Source organism: Caloenas nicobarica, chromosome 1 (genome assembly GCF_036013445.1).
Source record: "Caloenas nicobarica isolate bCalNic1 chromosome 1, bCalNic1.hap1, whole genome shotgun sequence".
Classification (NCBI taxonomy): Eukaryota; Metazoa; Chordata; class Aves; order Columbiformes; family Columbidae; genus Caloenas; species Caloenas nicobarica.
Genome location: NC_088245.1, coordinates 13,661,221 through 13,683,258, shown reverse-complemented (window position 1 = coordinate 13,683,258; position 22,038 = coordinate 13,661,221). Strand labels below are relative to the sequence as shown.

General features: G+C 42.0%; 1 protein-coding gene across 4 annotated transcripts in view; it reads right to left on the bottom strand.

The window, feature by feature from the left end:
• GSAP (gamma-secretase activating protein) overlaps nucleotides 1-10,981 on the bottom strand; it is a 46,891-nt gene extending 35,910 nt beyond the window's left edge. For 3 of the 4 annotated variants that reach the window (XM_065630558.1, XM_065630587.1, XM_065630578.1), the window contains exons 1-8: nucleotides 10,806-10,981; nucleotides 7,820-7,893; nucleotides 3,291-3,347; nucleotides 2,516-2,585; nucleotides 2,042-2,098; nucleotides 1,823-1,911; nucleotides 1,342-1,411; nucleotides 241-287 (exon numbers count right to left, since the gene is read on the bottom strand). In XM_065630558.1, coding sequence (XP_065486630.1) covers nucleotides 241-287; nucleotides 1,342-1,411; nucleotides 1,823-1,911; nucleotides 2,042-2,098; nucleotides 2,516-2,585; nucleotides 3,291-3,347; nucleotides 7,820-7,893; nucleotides 10,806-10,890 — 549 coding nt within the window. In that variant the 5' untranslated portion in view covers nucleotides 10,891-10,981. The remainder of the gene's footprint in view (nucleotides 1-240; nucleotides 288-1,341; nucleotides 1,412-1,822; nucleotides 1,912-2,041; nucleotides 2,099-2,515; nucleotides 2,586-3,290; nucleotides 3,348-7,819; nucleotides 7,894-10,805) is intronic. The other variant, XM_065630569.1, reaches the window with a different exon arrangement.
• Nucleotides 10,982-22,038: the final 11,057 nt, after the last annotated feature.

Below are 22,038 nucleotides of genomic sequence, written 5' to 3'. Positions count from 1 at the left end.
CATAGACACATTCAGCAACAACCAAAAAACCAATAAGTAACTTTCCTTGTATATTACACTGCATACAGGTTTTTCAATCAGCTTTGTGGTTAGCTGCATAAGTTGCTATACTATCAATACTTTATTTAGTATACTTTGGGTTGCTTAAGTAAACAACTTCAAAAACAGCTAAAAATTACAGATGTTTACATTTTCAATTAAAGCAAAAATCCTTAAAACCCTAGATTTTTCAAATCTTACCACTTTATGTTGTTCTTCAGTAACATGAATGTCAAATTGTTCAATATCTGTCAAATATATTAAAAAACATTACAAACATACATTTTTATACGCTTTTATACAGCTTACTAAACAATCTCAGCCCTTAGAATGCTACCAAAACATATTAGGGCCAGGAAAGCTCAACTCAGTTTAAGAGGAAACCTGTGAACACAGGTGCCTGTGCAGAGACCCGGACTGTTGTCCCTTCCTGAGCTTCAGCCACATGCCTCATGGAAACAGCTCTGTGCCCACATCAGCACAACCACTGGGAAAAAGCACTAACTGAAACATACCAAATAAGCCAAGGAGCACACTTAGAGCATGCAGAGCTGCATGCCTGTGCCTGAGCCCTGTTTCACTTCCTAGCACAAATACCACCTCACAGTCCTTTCCCATGCATTCCTAAAAGTTATTGGTAGTTTGCAGGTGTGAAAGGTTCAATATTCACCCAGCAGGTGTTACAAATGTTTCTGATACATTTCACAGCACTGTGTGAATGTAATAGGTGAACTCTGCACACATGAGTCCAGCTACCCAAAGGCTGATGTCTAGCTTAGCAGAGAAGATTCTTCTCCAAAAGAAGACTCTTCTCCAAAAAGATGGGAAGCAATTGCACTCTATAGTAAGACTGCAAGGTACAAGGGATAAACAGCCTTTTCCAAGTATCCACCCCTGGCCATTCCCTCCCATTAGATTAGGCTGAACACATGAAGTTAGCTGAATCCAAGGAGCTGTTGTCCCACCTGTCATGCATTAAGTCACAATCCATCTCTCAAAGTCAATTGATCTGCTCTGAATTTATACAGGCAGCTATAAAAGTCTATTTTAGCTTTTTTAGAAATAAAGATAACTTATGAATGCACGAATTAAGCAAATAATTGCAGTCAAAGCTGGCCATTCTGCTAACGCTGAAAAAAATTGCCATTAAATTATACAGTTTTTGAAAGACATTCAGAATACCTAGAATAGCTCACACACTTTTTTCTTTTTTTTTTCCTCCAATAGAAGTCTACCCAAAATATAAGCTACAATCATCTTAAAGTAAAAGAATGACTATGTATTTTCAAAATATTAACTCACATTTATCTTCTGAAACTAGCAAGAGGCGACTTCCTGTAGAAGTATTTCTGCCTTCAGCTGGATAAAGAAACTATGAAGAAAGTTTCACAAAAGTAAATAAACTAAGTAGTTTAGAACACTTTAAATGTTGTGGTTTGGGTTTTGTTTGGTTTTTAAGCTGGATATTTACTTACTTTAAAAGTAATACAGGCACACTAATGATATTCAATTAATAAAAATAGCTATTACAGAATAATAGTCACCAATCACTATAATTGCAAGCTTCAGAGGACTGAAGAGAAATAGAGTAGCCTTCATGTCAGAGAAATATTCTACATCAAATATTTTATGAAGTTTCATTTTTTTTTTCATTCTAAGAAATATGAGCACACTGCCTCTGTAACAGCTGCAAGATAACATGAGATATTTCTGCACTCAACTACTTATTCTCTCTAGCATAATAGATTAAAAAGGTTTACATTGAATTAGTTGAATAATTTACCTGTACTCGAACACAGCTATCCACAGCCTTTAGGACTCTCACATTATTAATGGGATGAATTTCAATTAGCAAGGCTAAATACTTGGATACTGCAAAGATAATATTTTAGATAATTTCTGTTTAGAAAACAAAATCTTGTTTAAAACAATAAAGTTATGTGGGTAAAAACAAAAAGGGTACAATATTTCTTACAGTATTAAAACAATCCACTTGTAGTACCTGATTGTAATAGCCGACTTACTCTTTCTTCCTCTGTATATTGACGGAAGCTGACTGCTAAGGGGGAAAAAAAAAACATAACACAACTGCAGTGAGCATGCACATTTGATATTAATCATATTAAACATTATTGGAGAGCAAACCACCTTTTTTTTTGTAAACCAAAACCATAGATGTTAAAGGAACAACAGAAGCTCTTCTAGATGAAGGATGCATGTATAAATACAGGAGGGGGAAGTGAATGAAGAATCAGTGTCTCTTAGATTTTTGTTTTAATAAAACAAGATCATTACAGCTGTGTCTTTATGTGGTTACCTATATTATTTAATGATGGATCTACTGAAAAGCAGACTGCTGTGGGCAACACATGGGTCAAAATAGATATAAGTAATTCTAGACCCAAATGTATCATCCCACTAAACTAAATAATCTTTACCATGACACAAAAAATGTAATGATAAAACACATATTTACCCAATAACGTCCTTTCATTGTTGACTGAACAACTGATTACGCGTAGATCCCTCTCAAACATATAGAGGTGCTATAGAGAAACAAATTAATGCTAATAAATTTTTTTTAACTATATAAAGAAAACCATCTAATTACTTCTCCTTAGGAAAACACTGCTGACCAGTACAACATTTTTATTTTTAAAGCAAATCATTTCACAGCCAGAAAAAAACAAAAAGTATTTCAAGCCTCACTAGTATTACTTCTCGTTTTTCACGTTTGTTTCTTACTGGTTCTTTTGAGCTCTCTGTTGCCAACAGAGCAGTACAGTAGACCTTTATGTAAATACGAAATTTCACCCATTTCATACTTCATGGGGACACCTGCAAAGATCCGTTATCATGATTCCAGCCACTGAATTGCAGTACATTCAGTTTTAGAATAATTTCTTACACATGGTAGTACCAAACAAACTGAGGATGCACACGCAACAAAGAAAACCCCATTTACTTCTTAGCACCCATTTGATGTGAAGTGGAGTGCAAAGGGCTTGAATTAGTTTTTTAGAAATAAAGATTGCAGACATTATGCTTTACTACTCCCAAGTCATTCAGATGTTCTCTAATGTTCTGTATCTTAATACTACTGAGCATCATTTGACTACCTTCTCTGGTCTCTCTTCTGCTTCAAACAAGCATAAACTCCTTAAGGACATAACACACTGTGTTGCAAGGCATCAAAATGTGAAACACTACAGCACCATCTTCACCAGGGAGAAGGCTGGTAGTGTTCTCACCTCGTTTTGTTTAGTTTGAAGATCGTACAATCCAATGTGAGTATTTCTCTGATTTCCCTGTGGATGAAAACATATTAGCACCAGCAATGTAAATATATACAAAGTTAAACATTGGTTTTATTTTTTTCTTGCCTCGCCCTCCTCTTCGCCTTACCCCTTGACACCCATCCTCACACGCTTCCCTGTCCTATAAACAGGCAGTTAATTATCTAATTCCAAGAAAGAGAGACAAGAAAGAACAAAGATTTTTCTTTTCCCTTTTAGAACTAACACATGGGATAAAGCTGAAACGTGGCCAATCCACCACCCACAAGCTGTCGCATAAGCCAAGTGCTTCTCTCTTACTTAGGTTCAAACTGGCTTTAGTTACAAGCAGCAGGACCAGGAAGAGCCATGTCTGTACATGAATGACAGGGGATGCTATGGCCCCTAGAAGATTTAAGGCTGGTGTTCTAAACTGCACCAGCTCAGTGGGCCATTGCTCTGAAAGGGAGCACAGAAACATCAAACATCACCAAACGCAGCTTCCAGTGATCTGGCTGCAGGCTGGAAAAAGGATTTCAGCTCTGCCTTAGGGAATAATTGTTTGAAGGCTAAATACATTTCGGAAGCTCAGATGACACCGTTAGCCTGCTGCCTTTGGAAAGAAACATAACACATTCTTTTTAGCTTATTAATAACAAAATACAACGATTGGAGGCAGGGAGGGCACTTCTGAGACTATACAAATAAAAACTTTTCTTCTTTTAATTTTTACCATGCTTTAAACTTTCAAAAATATTTAAAAAAAAAAACTGCTTGGCAGCATATATTGTACATCAAATCAAGCTGAAGTTCATTAATGTACCCTAGGTACATTAACTTGCATTAAATTGCTCAACTGTTGAAACTAAATCTAGCTACATAAGTTTGTACTCAAACAGCGAGCATCATTGTTTTTAACTACAGCTTGGGGGGAGAGGGGAGAAATCTGTGGTTATTTACAAAGTTATGGCATCTTGCTTTGTGAAGTTAAAACAAAAGCCTGAGTATTCTCTTCCTAAAGGGTCTATTTCTGAGTGTCTCGTTATTGTTGTGGCAATGACAAAAGTCTTTGACTTATGATTTAAACAAGGAAAACAAAATGTCTTTATATTAAGACACAGGCTTCAGGCCTCCTAATTTAAGGTTAAGCAAGTGCTTTCACAAATAACCATTCTTTCCAAGTGTGTCTGAAACGCTAACATTCTTTGTACTTAGCTACTGAAAAACATACTTCACAACACTGGTAGCAGGACTACATCAGTGCCAATATCTGTGCACAAGCTAACATGCTTGTTTTCATGTTGACTGTAAACTTTCTTGTGTTGCCTTGCAAAACAGAAGCACTGACACTGGAACTTCTGTTAAGAGTATCTTTCTTTACACCAACTATCAATGTCAGAAAGACAGACACTTTCAAAACTACAGTACAATGCAATATTTAAAACAAGCTTGAAAATAAATCTTATTCTCCATCTTCCCCTAATTTCAGGCAGAACACTCTTGATTTTCTTCCATTTAGCAGGCAAAGTATGTTTTCTGTTTGTATCTATTAGGAAACAAGTCAGGGCAGCTCAGTTTAGTTTACATCCCTTGTTTGTGCACTATCCTCACTGACAATGTCACAGCTAAAGCTTGCTGCTATAAAACCAAGAGAAAACATTCACAGATACATAGCCACATCTTGCAGAAGTCATAGCTCACTAGTTAGAAATACTTCACCATGAAGAGGGGAGAGAGAAAGACATATTAAACTGTGTCAACAACTCAGTAAGACCTGTAGTTTTTCAAAAGCTGTAATAACATCCTGATTTCTTCGATGTAAGTTTAAGGAAGGATTAGCTGCAGACACTAGAGCAGTCTCTTTTCCCCAGGTAAGCTTTCCAGTGCAATGCTATATAGTAGCAGAACAGAATAGCAAAGCACAAACAATACTTACATTTTAGAACAAGTTTGTAAAAATTTAAAAGTGTCCAATTGGGTCCTAAAACTACTTGTCATTCACTGAGATGCATGCCCCAAGGCTCTTTTTATTCTTTGTAAAAATGAATGTATACTCGTCCTAAAAAGTTTGGTAGTAGACTCCAAAGCCACAGAACTACCCATGTTGTCAATGGACTGTTTCAGAAAGGGAAACATTTGGACTGAATACTTGTTAAGTCAGTAGTCAAGTGCAAACAGACACAGACACACAATCCTCCAAATACTTGCTGGTTTTTAGCATTCTGGTCTTGAGAAATAGGGGGGAAAAAAAAAAAAAAAATCAGTCCTGCTTTAAGGTATCACAGCCCCAAGGTGTGACTGGAGCTGACACAGACATAAATAACACAACAAAAGCACAGACACCAGGAAAGGCACAGCACTGACAGCTCAAGACTCAGCCTGTTTAGGACACAGCAAGTGCTACACAGCCACAGCCTGGGCCACCATGTGTGCTCCTGCCCACAAACAGGCCACCCAGACTAACATGAGCTTTGGGGCAGACATACCCACATGTTCTTACCATGCATGCAGACAAGTGTGGATGTACTGACTCCCATTGACATCAATAGCACTTAAGTGGCTACTTTTAGCTGATAAGTAGAATTTTCATTTATCCAAGAATGAAATGTGTACCACATACTATGAACAACTTCTCCATTTAATGCAATACCACCTTAAGATACATTTGTTCTTTGTGAGAAAACTCCAGGAAGTATCTTCCAGTTTGCCCATCAACAAGTGTAGAAAACACAGCAGAAACAAACAAAATATACCAGCATCCTTCCCAATAGAGGAATTAATAGATGCTTGATCTTCAGCAGGCTGACTCACTCAGGAGAAAGAGATCCAACTATTTTATCATAAGAGAAGAGGAAACGAAGCAGCAGCATCTCCTTCAGGATGGCATTTGAGAGGTAAAAACCACAGCACAGCTGTACAGTTTACTAGCCTCAGGTTTTGTCATCCAGCCATTCCAACCATACAGGCTGCAGAGGCCACTTTATTCCCAAAATTAGGAAGCTACGGTGAACATTCTCAGTGACTTCCTACACAGCCTTTATCCCCAGGTTTGAGGAACTAAGTCTACATGTTTAAATCCTCCTCAGTCAGCAGCGTATTCACTCAATCCAGTCTGGTGGATATTTGTCCACCTCCTCAAGTCCACACACTTTCTCCTGTGAGTGGCCAGTTCTCTAAATGCCACCAACTGTTTTGACCAGATCCCTAAAGCCTACAGCAGAAGCTCAGACAACTAACACACAGGCAGACAGCTACATTTGGATGGGTGAACCCTGAGCTACAACTCACTCCTTGAGCCAGTTGCAAGAGTCTGAACAGCATAAAAGGCAGCTGGAGTCCACTGTCAGAAGCCCAAAAAAAGCTTACTGTCAGATTCCACACATGCTAAAAAGCAGCAACACTCACACACAGTACCAGATCTCCTGTTGGGAGCTAGGTGGGTGACTTTCATTAAGTCTTTCTAGAGTTTTCAGCATTGAAACAAAAAAACACCACCACCACCACATACACAAAAAAACCACCACATACACGAACTTGATACATTCTTTAGCATTGTTTTTATGGTTACTGTTGTCTTGTACAGACCCCCCCACCCTATGCTTGTACTAAAGGAAACATCCACCCACAGCTAACATGTATTATACCTTAATGAAGGCCTCACATCTTCCCTTAACCCTAGGGAAGCTGGAGAGTTTTAGCATTGCTGAGCCAGAGGGGAATGAAATGCAGCCCTATTCTACTGGAGTCTGCTATTTCCAGTTTGTGCTCTTCAAGAACCAAGATCCTCCAGAATCCAGCTGGATCTACAGATTTCTCCGAGATGCACAGAAAAGAACTACAGCTTGTCTCATTAAGGGGAAACCTTCTCAAATGATTTAAACATCTCTTGGAACTACATGCATTTCAACCTAAAAACTATACATATGCCATGAAGAGCAGAACCCCACATGAAAAAGGATAGCTCTAGATACTTCAAGACATCAAATAAACAATAGTTACTTTAGAGCACTTTCAACAAAGTGCTATAGATGAATCTTAAAGTAACGAAGAAGAAAGGCAGAAGCTGAGTTAGTGTTATATAAGTATCATCTTAACATATGTATTGGTAGGAGGAAACATTTAAGTAAAGCAGTGCACATGAATTTCATAGTCAGACTTCCCCAAGATATTCCAAGGGTGAAAGAAAGTGCTGCTTATGAAGAGTTTATCAGCTAAAGAAATGGCATTTCATTCTGAGTGAGATTCTGGCCCCCAAAAACAACAGCAAAAACCCTATAGACTTAATCACGTCAGTACTTTACTCTCTATTTCATCATTCTTAACCTTTATCTGAAGTGGAGACAGGTATTTTCCCATTGCCCAATCCCCCAAGCTGCAATCACTCAAGTTTTCATGCTTTAACCCTCACTGCAAAAAATTCTAAACTACAAGGAGTCGGTTAGGCATAGATACAAATGCAGTGTTATTCTCTTTTAGATTTTTACTAAGTTCCAAGACAGACTTACCTTCCAGGTATAAATAACTTTTCCATTTCTTTCAATATTTACAACATATAATGCTGATGAATTCTCAGAAGTATCTGAAATGATAAGTATCAAACAGTACAGGATTTTTATTTGAGCTGGTTCATCATATAATTTATGCACACTTTAAGCAAAGATACTAAATACTTTTTTACATATAAATACTTATTCATACATGCCAAAATTACTCTCTTCTGGAAAGACGGCGAATATTTCTTACATCATGATTTAAATGTGATAAACTTCAACACAAAATAGTTAAGATGTTTCAAAACACACAGGAAGTAATTATTTCTGTAAACTTCTAACTCTTCATGATAATTGTGATTCTAATGGCCATTAACTCTTGTGATGAAAATGAAACGTGCTTTCTCACATTCTTCCATTCACGGAAAAATATAAAAGTGTTTTTCCATTATACACAACATGGGGTTCAAACAGCTAAGTTGCACTCTAATCCTCAGAACACTACATGGAGATAGAACTAGCCCAAGGAAAAATGACACTTGCTGCCACCTGCCCCTTCAGCATCCCAAAAGAAGGCCTAGAAATAAACTACATCTTCAGAGATTAGCTCTACAATACCACCCCCATGTCCAAAAAAACCCCCAACAAAACAACAAAGAACCACTAGCTCAAGAATCATATATATATATATATATATATATATATATATATAATCTCATATATATATGCAACATACCTAGCGGTACAATGGAATTACACAATGCAAGACGAGATATGACGTGGGATGTGAATGAAAGAGTAGGGTTAGAAGGGCAACAGATGAGCAGGAAGCTATGATAGACACCGAAAGAGAAGAGCACATCTAGACAAAGCAACACAAAAATCAAAAGAAAAGTAAAATACTACAAAAAAAAAAAATTAAATATTCTACTTCATGTGACAAAAACACATGCTTTCCTGACACTGTTTTTTGTTTCCTAATCAATGCAACCACCAAAAATGTCTTCATCTCAGACGGAACTTTCACTAGAAGTGGAAATTTTGACCTTAATAAGGTTAGCAGCTGTGTTATTGGTCCTAGTTTTAAGATAAATGCAGCCTGTGGTTCAGTAAGCATCAATAAAAATAATTCTCTGCAGCTCTCAGCTTAGTCAATTAGTCAAGTTTGACACTATTTACTTTGCATTTATCACAAAGCATTGATAGAAGGAAGACATGTGGAACTTAGTTTCACAAGCCTGATATTATAAACTGGCTTGTACAGCTTATAGTGGTAAGGAAAAAAAACTTTTTACAAGTATTATCAGAAGGAAATAAATTATGTATTTTGTTGTGAGAGGACAATGAAAATCTTTAGCATACATTTAACAATGCATCACTTTCTACTGGTTTCAGATAACTCAAAGTACCCTACAATACCACTACATTAGGGCCAGATGGTGACAACTGAGGAAGCCTCAGACAACCACATATTCTGCTCTTCATTTAGTGGAAACTTCCTGGAATTTAACCACCACCTCAGACTTTCAAGATGAGTACTACAGTCTCCACACTTCTCTCTCATACAATACTTCCTCAGAACAGAATTTAGCTAGAGAAGGTGGCCCACAAGAAATCTCCATATCAATGAATTTCTCTATTACACAGAGGTATCTTAAAGGTGGTGAAAAAGTTCCATGTCAGAAGCGAGTTTCATGCCACTGTCAATGGGAATATGGAGCTAAAGAAGAAGTGACAATCACCTCTGCCCTTGGAAAGTCCTGCAGTAAAACTCTGCACATAGAATTACAACTTCTTCCTCGTCCCCAAAGTTGAGACAAGCAGATGAAGGGCTGCAAAAGAACCAACCCAACCTGCCTGCCCAGCAAACAACTCTTATCAACATACTCAAGAGAATGCAGAGTTTGATTTCATGAAGGCCATTACACACAGCTCACACAAAAATAGGTGGAATAAAGAAAACAAGGCTGGTTATCACTTTCCACTCCCCTCTCATCATCATAGCTAATCCCAGCTCTCATGCAACTAGAAATATTCACACTCTATCCAGGGCTTTCAAGTCCTGAGGTTTCAAGTTCATTACATGGTGCATCAGCCATCATTTATTTCTACTGAACTAATATATATATTTTTTTTTTTTAAGACTAAGGTTTCCATCAGTTTCTGAAAAACAGAACTGAGCCAGCTACCCTGCAGATGAATGGGAACAAACATAAGCAAAAAAACCACAGGGCCAAGAATACAGTAGGGTCATTTTTTTTTTTTCCAACCACTACCTCAAGCACTAGCTACGCTACCGCACACCGCTGCGACAGCTCACACTTTAGCTAACTTCAACTAGCATGCATCTACCACATAAACAAGCGTTTGGTGGGTTTTATCCCCTTCCCCCCAAGAAAGGAGAGTAGTGTGGGTGAGGCAGTCATGCTAAAAGTCTTTTTTTTTTTGGGGAGGGGGAAGAACAACAACAACAAAAAACAAAACAAAAACCAAACAAAAAGAAAAAAAAAAGTGTGAAGAAGCAGAAGACAGAAACAAGCTGTGGGGCGTAGCAGACGAGCACAAGCGCTCTCGGGACTTGAAGACACGGAACTTCCCCGCCTCAAGGGCCCCGCCACAGGCACCTGAGGGCAGAGTCCCCGGAGCCCCTCGCTCACAGGCGCCCCGGCCCGGGCGGCGCTCGCTCCCCCGGAGCCCGGCCGAGGGGGCCCAGCGGCCGCTCCCGCAGGGACGCTCCGCCGCCATCACTCCCGAGCCCCCCGCGGCCCTGACTGGAAAGCGCAGCCCAGGGCGCAGCCCCCGCGCGGCCAAACATGGAGGTGTCGCCTCAGGCCCGGCTCCTCCGCCCGCGGGGGAGGGCAGCGCACGGAGGCGGCTGAGGAGCGAGCGGGCGGCCGGAGGGAGGTGGGAGCGGGGGAGACTCTCCTCGGGCCTCCCCGGGCAGCGGGCGGTCCCGCCGCAGCGGAGCCCGCCGGCGCTGCGCCACCCGCCGCGGCGTTACCTAGAGCCGCGGCCCAACCCCGCGCCGCCAGCCAGGGCACCACATCCCTCCGCAGGTCAAACTCGGGTACCAGGTGAAGCAGCATAGCGCCCTCCTCGCGGCCCGGCCCGCGGGGGACACGGAGCGACCGGCTACCCCGGCACCAGCCGGCTCCGCCCCGGCCACCGGAGCTGCCGCCCCGCTTGCACCGGCTCTTTCGGGGCGGACGCCGCCGGCATGGGCCCGCCCTCTCGGGCCATCTCGATGCCCATTGGGCGCGGTGGGTGTCACTCAGCTGGCGGCGGCGCGGAGTGGCTGAGGGCGTTCCCGCCTCCCCCCGTCCCCCTCAGCCGGCGGGGACGGGTTCGCTGAGGGTGCGGGCGGCCCTGGTCCCGCTCCCGGTCCCGCTCCCGCTCGGAAGCCCGGCGGTTTTCTGCTTCCTACCGGCGAACAGGAGCAGCGGGGACAGCGCCCCAGAGCCTCGCCGCGGGGAGCAGCCTGCGTGCAGGTGACCGGGGGGCTTCAGGTGGACTCGAGGGCCCTCGTTTGCCCGTCGGAGCTGGCGCCCCGGCTGCCCCCGAGGCCTGCTGGAAGAAGGACTGATGCTTTTTGGAGCTTCACTCATAGAGTGACTCAAAGCCTCAGCCTGTGGATGAGGTCCGGTGTCAGGCTTCAGTGTCCACTGATCAGAAGGCCCGGTCACCTGTTCCCCTCCTTGTGTTCCCTCTGGAGGTGTTCGGTGCTTCCCAGAATTTCAAGCAGCATCGCTGTTTTCTGACATTATGCACTGTGAAATTGCTTGTTGAATAGATCGAGCCTCTCTGTGCAAACTGCTTTGGCAGAGCTCAGGATATCCTCTCAGACTAGGCCTGGCCTGATCCTGCTTGTCATCTAACAAAAGAGGTAAAGCTTAGTGTAGTCTTAGGGGGTTTTGTGGTTTGTTTGCTTGGGGTTTTTTTTTAGCTTTTGAAAGTATTTGTAGCGCTGATAAGATGCAACTCCATGGCTATCTATAGCCTGCCTGTAATTACCATTTCCTTTCTGACATGCACTGGCTGCTGTCAGCCAGCAGAAAGTGGCACAGAAGTGGGTAGGCTGTAAGGGCACACACCAAGCTAGATGTGTGCTGACTGCAGACCAGCTTAAGCCTGTTCTAAGAGGTGAGCCAGTACCAAGTGTTTTCCCCTCGTTGCTAAGTTTTGGAGCTATATAAAGACCAGATGAGAATCAGGTACACCTTCAAAGTGCGGATGAAAGGCAAGTTGATAATCAAAATGCAAAGCAGACATAGGCTTTCACTCAAAGTCTGTATTGCCAACTTTTACAATTTTATCACAAGTTTCATAATCGGCATTCTTCTTAAAGCTCCTTGGATCAAGTGGTTGTGCAAGAATTTCAGCTTATATTTTCACTGTTGTGAAATAAAGCTTGAAAATGTGACTGTAATATTTGTTTTAGACACAAAAGCAGAGGACAGAAAAAGGGTCCCAAATGGGTGCATTTTTTAATAGATGAGGTGGCCCTAATTCATGATTGTGAGTATTTGGGAATGACACAACCAGAGAAGCAAGCAAAGGAGGGAATTAAGCCAATGAAATGACTGATTCTGTAAGTAAGTGCAAAAAGTGAAATTTTCACATGGAGAAAATCTCCTGTGCCCAGAGTTGTAGGGAGTACTTAAGGCCAGGATGAGGCCACCTGACAGAATTTTTGCTTCTGCTGTAAAGCAAAACAAAAAGAAATGTGGTTATGGGTTGCAAAGAGTCTGCCTATAACAGTAAGTACTCCAAATGCAAAAGGAAAAAAAGAGAAGTAAATATAGGTGCCTAGTTTGATGGTCCTGCATAGAAAAACAAACAAGACTGTCACTGGTTTTTTTTTTTCAAAATCAACCATGTCACTTAGAGAGTCCACGTAACTGATGGATGAATTATTCTCTAATATTTACGGACTGAGAATCATATGACGATGCTGTTCCTTGTTGCTGACAAAGAAGTTAAAGAGCACACATTCCAATACTGAGCCTGGAGGAACACCACTCGTCACTGGTCTCCACTTGGACATTGAGCTGTTGACTGCAACTCTTTGAGTGTGACCATCCAGCCAATTCCTTACCCACCAAGTGGTCCATCTGTCAAATCCATGTCTCTCCGGTTTAGAGACAAGGATGTCATGTAGGACAGTGCCAAATGCTTTGCACAAGTCCAGGTAGATGATGTAATTTGCTCTTCCCTTATCCACCAATGCTGTAACCCTATTGTAGAAGGCCACCAAATTTGTCAGCTACCATTTGCCTTTACCATTTGGGCCTCCTAGAGGTCCAACACTGCTGATGACCCTTGGGAATGTCTTTATGATTGCATGGTATCATTGTTCGTACTTTCTCAAAAAATCACACACAGTTATATAAGAAAATTACAATATAACCACTTCTAGTTTAGATAACAGCCTCATTTGTTGTATCTTCTTTCATTTCTAAAACATAATCCATGATATGAACAAAATAAGAGAGGAATCTTAAGGAAAATTAACTGTATAGCACAAGTTGAGTGATATTTCAGAGAGAACTAATTAAGCTTATATAAACAATGCTTTTTTGGAAATGTCTTATTTTTCAGAGCTTAATTTACAGTCATGTTATTAGGGATACATGTATCTGCATTCAGTTGCCAAAAATATATTTTAGAGAAAGCAGATGGTTTGCCTGCCTGTGTGTGTTTATATAGTACAGAGGGAATACCTCAAATCAAATGAGTGAGGTTCACATTAAATGGAGAAACTGATGCAGTTTCTAAGTTGATTAACTTTAGCAATCACACTTTTAAAATTATCTGAGGAAACATAAAATGCTGATAATTTATATGAGCATTAACCTTCAAATGAAACTCAGAGTGCCTGCTTACTAAGGTGTACAAGATACCCCATCTTTCAAGAAACAACAGACAATCACAGATTTGGGGCTGCACAGTCCTACATTTAAGGAGCGAGCAAATGGTCTCACTTAAGAATTGCAATGCCATGAAGAAAACTTAATCCACTGCTGCTCTTTCTCCTCAAGATACCACTGTGTTTGCTACAGCCTCTGGCACCTGAAGAGCACCTAATACTTTGATGGGTTTTCTTCTTTTTCCTCCTGTGTTCCCATTGTTATCTGCTGTTTTATTTTCTCGCTTCTACCTTTAATATCTATTTCCTGCACAACTTTAAAAAATAATTCACAGATGTAGAGCTCACTCTGTAAAACTCATTATTCCCTGAGCCGTCAGTCTGGCTGTGCACATTAGAGGCTGTATCTACAGGCCCAGAGATCCAGGTTGAATTCCCAGAAGCATAACACATTCCTCAGAAACCACAAAGCTGACTCATTCCAAGTACTTCAGGTAATAACTCAGCACAGTGTATCATGCCACCTCAACTCTGATACATAAAATTAAAAGCTTGATGGAAAAGCCATAAGCATTTTAAAAAAGCCCTTACACTTTCTTCAGCAGGCTTTGAATTAAGACAGAGGGCCTGATGTATTCTTGAAAACTTCCGCCAACTTTGCTAGATAAGAAAGAAGCTTTTGGTTAAAAAAAAAAAAATCTTATCTTTGCCAAGTGAAATTAATATTTTAACCCATTTCTGGCTTTTGCTTCCTTTTTGCTTGCACCATGAAACCATATCGAGAATTTCACTTTCTATTTATACTCAGTTTACTTTTCTGATTATCATGCTCAGTTAGTTTGGGTTTCTAGAGCCAGACTGAAGCTATGTGCAGGCACAGGAACTGATCCCAATGGAGCAACCTCCGGGATAGGGACGTGAAACTAAAGCACTTAGAAAAAAGTGAGAGATTACATTTTTCTATCTTTTCTTTTTTTAAAAATCAGGATTCTATTCCTGCCTTAGTAATGGGGGTGTCTCCCTCAAATTTTTAGCTGGAGTGGGTCTTGTTCAGAAGTGCTGATGGCGGTTACAATGCGATCAGAAAAGCCACTTTCTACCGCTAACAACAATTTTTGTGCTAATTGTATATGTGTCTATCATCCCTTTTCAAGTGGTTCATATGGCAGGAATTACAAAATCATACCATGAACAAGTGTGGGGCTGATGAGGCATTGCCCCCCATCCTGGCATTTACAGGTGTAACATACCTTTTAGCTCCCTCAACAGAATAAAGCTTCATTCATGGGAAAAACCATGCGGAGCCATAAATCATCAATGTGTTCTGCATCAGGAAATTATACTTAAGACTTCTTATGAAGAATGAATATCTGAAATAATTATTTAAATGCATGACAGCCTGGCAAACAGCTCTTGGCTTCTTCGGAAAGTACTGCTTACTGAGGGCAACCTCTTTTCCTGCCATTCCAGCAACAGAGGGTTTATTGTCATCGTGTCTAGACAGTTGTTTCCTTGAAGAATGTTTTCAGACACTTAAACATAAAATACATAAATATATTGTTTTCCTCAAGGAGGTGGTCAATGTGTTTATTAAACCCTCTGGGAAACACAAGATGCAATTAGAAATGAATACTTTAGTAATAAAAATAAAGGCTGTGATTCAAGGGTAGTAGAATAAAATATTTTTATTTCAGTATGTGAGAATAACATTTTTTTCGGTGTCTTTAATCACAGAATATCAGTATAAACCAGAGTAGTTACACTGAAGACAGCATCTGTCACAGATGCCGGTGCTTCATGGATGTAGTTTTCTATGCTTTGTTTAATAATTAATCATAAGAAATAGTCTTTTAACTACAAAGGAAAAAAATTCCATCTTGCTATTCACGCTCATATTGAACAGCACCTTCTTCTTTTAAACAGCTTCATTGAAGTCAATAACATCCTCAAGCCAGTAACATTTTCAAGTCAACAAGGCTTCTGAAACAATTAAGGTATTCCTCAAAGCGAGGGAGAGGAAGAGAACGGGACCTAACGAAGGCCCTGACTGTCGTCCAAGTGGCATTTTTGTTTCCGCCGGTTCTTCCTCCATGGCCCAGGCTGTGAGACTCCTTTGTTCTTTCCCCAGAATAACCCCTGCTAGCACTGATGAAAGCTCTGGGAGCGCACACTGTCTCAACAGCTGCTGAAGGAGCTATTTGCTCTGCATTCATTCTTCCAGCTACAGCCTCATTAGGGCTTGTCAGTAGTTAGAACCTTGCCCTTTTTTCCTTTGTGATCTTTCACTTTTGACTTAATTTTGCATTGCAAGAGGATGGTGTTGATAGTCTACCACAGACATGCAACTCTTGTGAACAGATATAATAATGCATTTATCAGCAAATCAGTTCCAATTTGTTTCGCTCTTTAGGTTTCTTTTATCATAGAATCATAAAATCATTTAGGTTGGAAAAAAACTGTAAGATCAAGTCCAACTATTAACCTAGCACTGCCAAGTCCACCACTAAACCAGTTCCCTAAGCATCACATCTGCACATCTTTTAAACACTTCCAGGAATGGTGACCTGATCACTTCCCTGGGAAGCCTGTTCCAGTGCTTGACAACCCTTTCAGTGAAGGGATTTCTCCTGCTATTCAATCTAAACCTCTCCTGGTGACCTTGAGGCCATTTCCTCTTGTCCTGTTGCTTGTTGCTTGGTGGAAGAGACCAACATCCACCTCGCTACAATGGCATTTCAGGTAGCTGTGGAGAGCAATAAAGTCTCCCCTCAGCCTTCTTTTCCCCAGGCTAAACAGCCCCAGTTCCTTCAGCTGCTCCTCATCAGACTTGTGCTCCAGACCCTTCACCAGTTTCATTGCCCTTCTCTGAACTCGCTCCAGCACCTCAATGTCTTTCTTGTCCTGAGGGGCCCAAAACTGAGCCCAGGATTCAAGGTGGGGCCTCACCAGTGCCCAGTATAGTGGGACAATCACTGCCCTAGTCCTGCTGGCCACACCATTCCTGATACAAGCCAGGATGCTGTTGGCCTTTTTGGCCATCTGGACACACTGCTGGCTCATTTTCAACCGCTGTCAATCAACACCCCCAGGCCCTTTTCCCCCAGGCACTTTCCAGCCACTCTTCCTCAAGCCTGTATCGCTGCCTGGGGTTGTTGTGACCCAAGTGCAGGACCCGGCACTTGGCCTTGTTGAACCTCATACTACAACTGGCCTCAGCCCAACGATCCAGCTGGTCCAGATCCCTCTGTATGGCCTTCCTACCCTCCAGCAGATCAACACTCCCACCCAACTTGGTGTCATCTGCAAATTTACTGAGGGTGCACTCAATCCCCTCGTCCAGATCATTGGTAAAGAAATTAAACAGAACTGCTCCCAATACCAAGCCCTGGGGAACACAACTTGTGACCGGCCACCAACTGGATTTGACTCCATTCACCACAACTCTTTGGACCCAGACATCCAGCCAGTTCTTTACCCAGCAAAGACTTTGCCTGTCCAAGCCAGTTTCTCCAAGAGAATGCCGTGTGAAATAGTGTCAAAGGTTTTACTGAAGTCCAGATAGACAACATCCACAGTCTTTCCCTCGTCCACTTAGGAGGTCACCTTGTCATAGAAGGAGATCAGGTTGGTCAAGCAGAACCTGGCTTTCATAAACCCATGCTGACTGGGCCTGATCGCCTAGTTGTCCTGTACATGCCACGTGATGGCAGTCAAGGTGATCTGCTCCATAACCTCTCCTGGCACTGAAATCAGACTGACAGGCCTGTAATTTCCTGCATCCTCCTTCTGGCCCTTCTTGTAGATGGGTGTCACATTTGCAAACCTCCAGTCGGCTGGGACCTCCCTGGTTGGCCAGAACTGCTGATAAATGATGGAAAGTGGCTTGGTGAGCATCCCTGCCAGCTCCCTCAGTACCCTTGGGTAGATCCCATCTGGCCCCAAAAACTTGTGAGTGTCTAAGTGGGGTAGCAGGTCACTGACCATTTCCCCTTGGATTCTGGGGAGCATTTTGCTCCCCATCCCTGTCTTCCAGCTCTGGGGGCTGGGTACCCAGAGCACAACTGATTTTATTACTAAAGATTGAAGCAAAGAAGGCACAAAGTACCTCAGCTATTTCCTCATCCTTTGTCTCTATGTTTCCCCCTGCATCCAATAAAGAATGGAGATTCTCCTTTGCCCTCCTTCTGTTGCTAATGTATTTATAGAAACATTTTATAATTGTCTTTTATGGCCTGGAGGAAAGTGGGACTGTCGCTTTCTATATCTGCCTCCAATTAGATCACATACAATGTAATATGGAAGGGCCCTGAGGGTGTGGTTTGATGAGCAGCTGATCTAACAGCTCATGAGTGTTGAAAGGATGGTCCCAGACTTCCTTCCCTTCTCATTTTTTTCTCCCTACCCTCATCCCCAGGTCATCCGGACTCTTTGTTTACCAGCTCTGCTGCACAGCTGATGCCTCTGTGATCCAACTCTACTTGCTAACCCAGCAAAATCTATTTACTTTGTTTTAATGGTTTTATTTTCTGCCAGGCTGTGAAGGTGTCTTTAGTCATGGAAAGCTTTTACAAGGGCCACAGCCATTGCAAAGGGACATGGTGTTGGTGTGCAGCTGGCAGCAGAGGGGAGAACAGAACAGAACAGAAGGTGACCTTCCTGTATCAGTAGCAGCAGAGTGTTAGACCCACGCGGCCCATTCAGAGCCTTTGCCAAAGACTTTTCTCTGACTCCCAAGTTGAAAGAAGCAGTCGTTTTTGCCCAGCATTGCCCCAGTCCATCGCCCAGCCACTGCTGACATAGCTTCCAGACCAGAGAACAGATCCAACTGACAAATAACCTTGAGGAGAGAAAGGAGCAGGTGGGAGAGGCTGGTTTCATTAATATCAGCCGCCTATCAATTTTACTGAACCCTCATGTCAACAAAAATGAAGATACTCTACAGAATTGCGAACAACCACTCAGGCTGGGCAAAGGGCCTTGGGGAAACTGTCTTTCCCCATGCTGGTGCTCAGTTAGGCCAGTTCAAGTTCGTGCCAAACTACAGCCTTAGGATGAGGTTAATTGTCCATGGAGGCACCCACTTCTCTTGACTTATAGTATAAGAAGTCTAGGTATCAGCTCTTAGCTAATATAAATCGGGCAAGTAAATCCCATTCTTAGCATCCTTGTCCTGATTTCCTGTTTCCATCAAAATTAATAGAAACTGCTAGTTTTTAATACTTTATTTGTGTGTTGTAACAACCTTTATTTGTGTGTTGTAAAGTGCAACACTTTAAATACATTCAAATTGTTCTCTCAAAATCTGAATGCATTTCCCTGGCACATTTTAAAAATATCTTTTATTTATTATATGCGTTCGTTCCAAACAAATGTCACATTAATAAGCAGAGAGGCTTGGGTAGGTGAACGTCATTAGTCACGCAGTGGTTTCTTTTTCCTAAATAGTTCCAGAATTTAATCTGACCTCTTTTAACAATGAACTATTTATAGGATTCATAAGGGCCTTATCCTCCAACCCTGACTCAGACAAAATGCACCACTGACCTTGACCTCCTGTAGTCTATTCTTACAGTCTTACTCATGTGAGTAACTTTTATTTGCTGACCTGACTTGGGGAGTGTATTCTCATGAGCATGATTTTGCAGGCTTGGTTGCCAGCACAATGGGACTTGGTAAATGTCACAGAATCAAGTTCTGAGATGCATGTATTATTTTTACAATGTTAGAAATAAAAAAACAAGGGAAAAATATGCAGCTGAGTTCTGCTTCCAGTACGACAACAATAAACTGAGTGTAATTACATTACGTATTTACAGCTACAAATGAAAGCATTCAATTTTCCTTATTTTGGAAGAGAGTGCATATATATTTAGAAGAAAGCAGTCACTAAGTTCCTGAATCATAATTATTATTACTAAATAAAGCAGTCATTTTTTTTCTGAACAAGATATAATTGTTTTTAAGTAGAATATTGTTGCAATGTTAGGTAATTACACTAGCACAGTATGGCAATTTTTTTCCGTATTTTTTGCATCTTCTTCTCTAACATCTAAAAACCTCTTGATCTATAACTTGTGTCAATGTCCCTAGTAATTTTCTATTTTTCATTCTGATGCAGGGTGATCCTTTTTTAGAAGGTAATATATTGTCATTAATGGAGCTGGGTAAAAAGATGTGTTGTCTGTATTTTGAAAAAAATACTCTCAGTGGTCTACTATATTTTAATTTGTTTGAATGACTCTTCCAATTATAAAGATTATAAATAGGTATACTTGATGTGTCTTCTTTCCAACATATACTGTGCTACATATCTCTTTTATGTCCTTTCTTATTTTCTCACTTTAAAGTGGAAAAGTCCAACTTTTCAGGTGCTTTTGTAAGTCCCCAATGCTTGTTTTTGTTCACATCTGAACCATTTCTTTTTATTTCCTTATATTTTACTGTACATGGTGAAAGTGTATTTATTATATACTTGCATCATCAGTATTATATGGTGGTCTTTTGTAGCTCCTGTATTTTATTTGTTCTTCTGAATATAAGTGTGCAGTGAACCATTGTCTTCAGTTAGCTGTCTGCTGCAATGCCCTGGCCTTTTTCTTGAGTAATAATGGTAAAGGTGGAATCCATTGTGCTTATGGGTAATTGAAGGAATTCCTTCCAATCACAGAATCACAGAATCACAGAATCACAGAATGTTAGGGATTGGAAGGGACCTCGAAAGATCATCTAGTCCAATCCCCCTGCCAGAGCAGGAACCCCTAGGTGAGGTTACACAGGAAGGCGTCCAGGCGGGTTTTGAATGTCTCCAGAGAAGGAGAATCCACAACCCCCCTGGGCAGCCTGTTCCAGTGTTCTGTCACCCTCACTGAGAAGAAGTTTCTTCTCAAATTTAAGTGGAACCTCTTGTGTTCCAGCTTGAACCCATTACCCCTTGTCTTACTGTTGGTTGTCACCGAGAAGAGCCTGGCTCCATCCTCGTGACACCCACCCTTTATATATTTATAAACATTGATGAGGTCACCCCTCAGTCTCCTCTTCTCCAAGCTAAAGAGACCCAGCTCCCTCAGCCTTTCCTCATAAGGGAGATGCTCCACTCCCTTCATCATCTTTGTGGCCCTGCGCTGGACTCTCTCCAGCAGTTCCCTGTCCTTCTTGAACTGAGGGGCCCAGAACTGGACACAATATTCCAGATGAGGTCTCACCAGGGCGGAGTAGAGGGGAAGGAGAACCTCTCTGGACCTACTAACCACCCCCCTTCTAATACACCCCAGGATGCCATTGGCCTTCTTGGCCACAAGGGCACAGTGCTGGCTCATGGTCATCCTGCTGTCCACCAGGACCCCCAGGTCCCTTTCCCCTACACTGCTCTCTAATAGGTCATTCCCCAACCTGTACTGGAACCTGGGGTTGTTCCTGCCCAGATGCAAGACTCTACATTTCCCCTTGTTATATTTCATTAAATTTTTCCCCGCCCAACTCTCTAGCCTGTCCAGGTCTCTGGATGGCAGCACAGCTTTCTGGCGTGTCAGCCACTCCTCTCAACTTGGTGTCATCAGCAAACTTGCTGATAGTACACTCAATTCCCTCATCCAAGTCATTGATGAATATATTGAACAGTATTGGTCCCAGAACTGACCCTTGAGGCACTCCACTAGATACAGGCCTCCAACCAGACTCCGCCCCATTGATCACAACTCTCTGGCTTCTCTCCTTCAGCCAGTTTGCAGTCCACCTCACTACCCGGTCATCCAGTCCACACTTCCTCAGTTTTGCCGTGAGGATGCTGTGGGAGACGGTGTCAAATGCTTTGCTGAAGTCAAGGTAGACCACATCCACTGCTCTGCCATCGTCAATCCACCTTGTTACGTCTTCATAAAAGGCTATGAGGTTGGTCAAACACGACTTCCCCTTGGTGAAGCCATGTTGACTGTCCCTGATGACCCTCTTATCCTTGATATGTCTTAAGATGGCACCAAGGATAAGGTGTTCCATCACTTTCCCAGGGATGGAGGTGAGGCTGACCGGTCTATAGTTGCCCGGGTCCTCCTTCTTGCCCTTTTTGAAGACCGGAGTGACATTTGCTTTCCTCCAGTCCTCAGGCACCTCTCCCGTTTCCCAAGACTTGGCAAAGATGATGGAGAGCGGTCCAGCAATGACTTCAGCCAGCTCCCTCAGCACCCGCGGGTGCATCCCATCTGGACCCATGGATTTATGGATGTCCAGATTGCTTAATTGCTCCCTAACCCAGTCCTCATCAACTGAGGCAGACTCCTCCATTGCCCTGCCTTCCTCTGGGGCCTCAGGGGTACGGGGCTCCTCAGGACAGCCTCCGGCAGAGTAGACAGAGACAAAGAAGGCATTCAGTAAT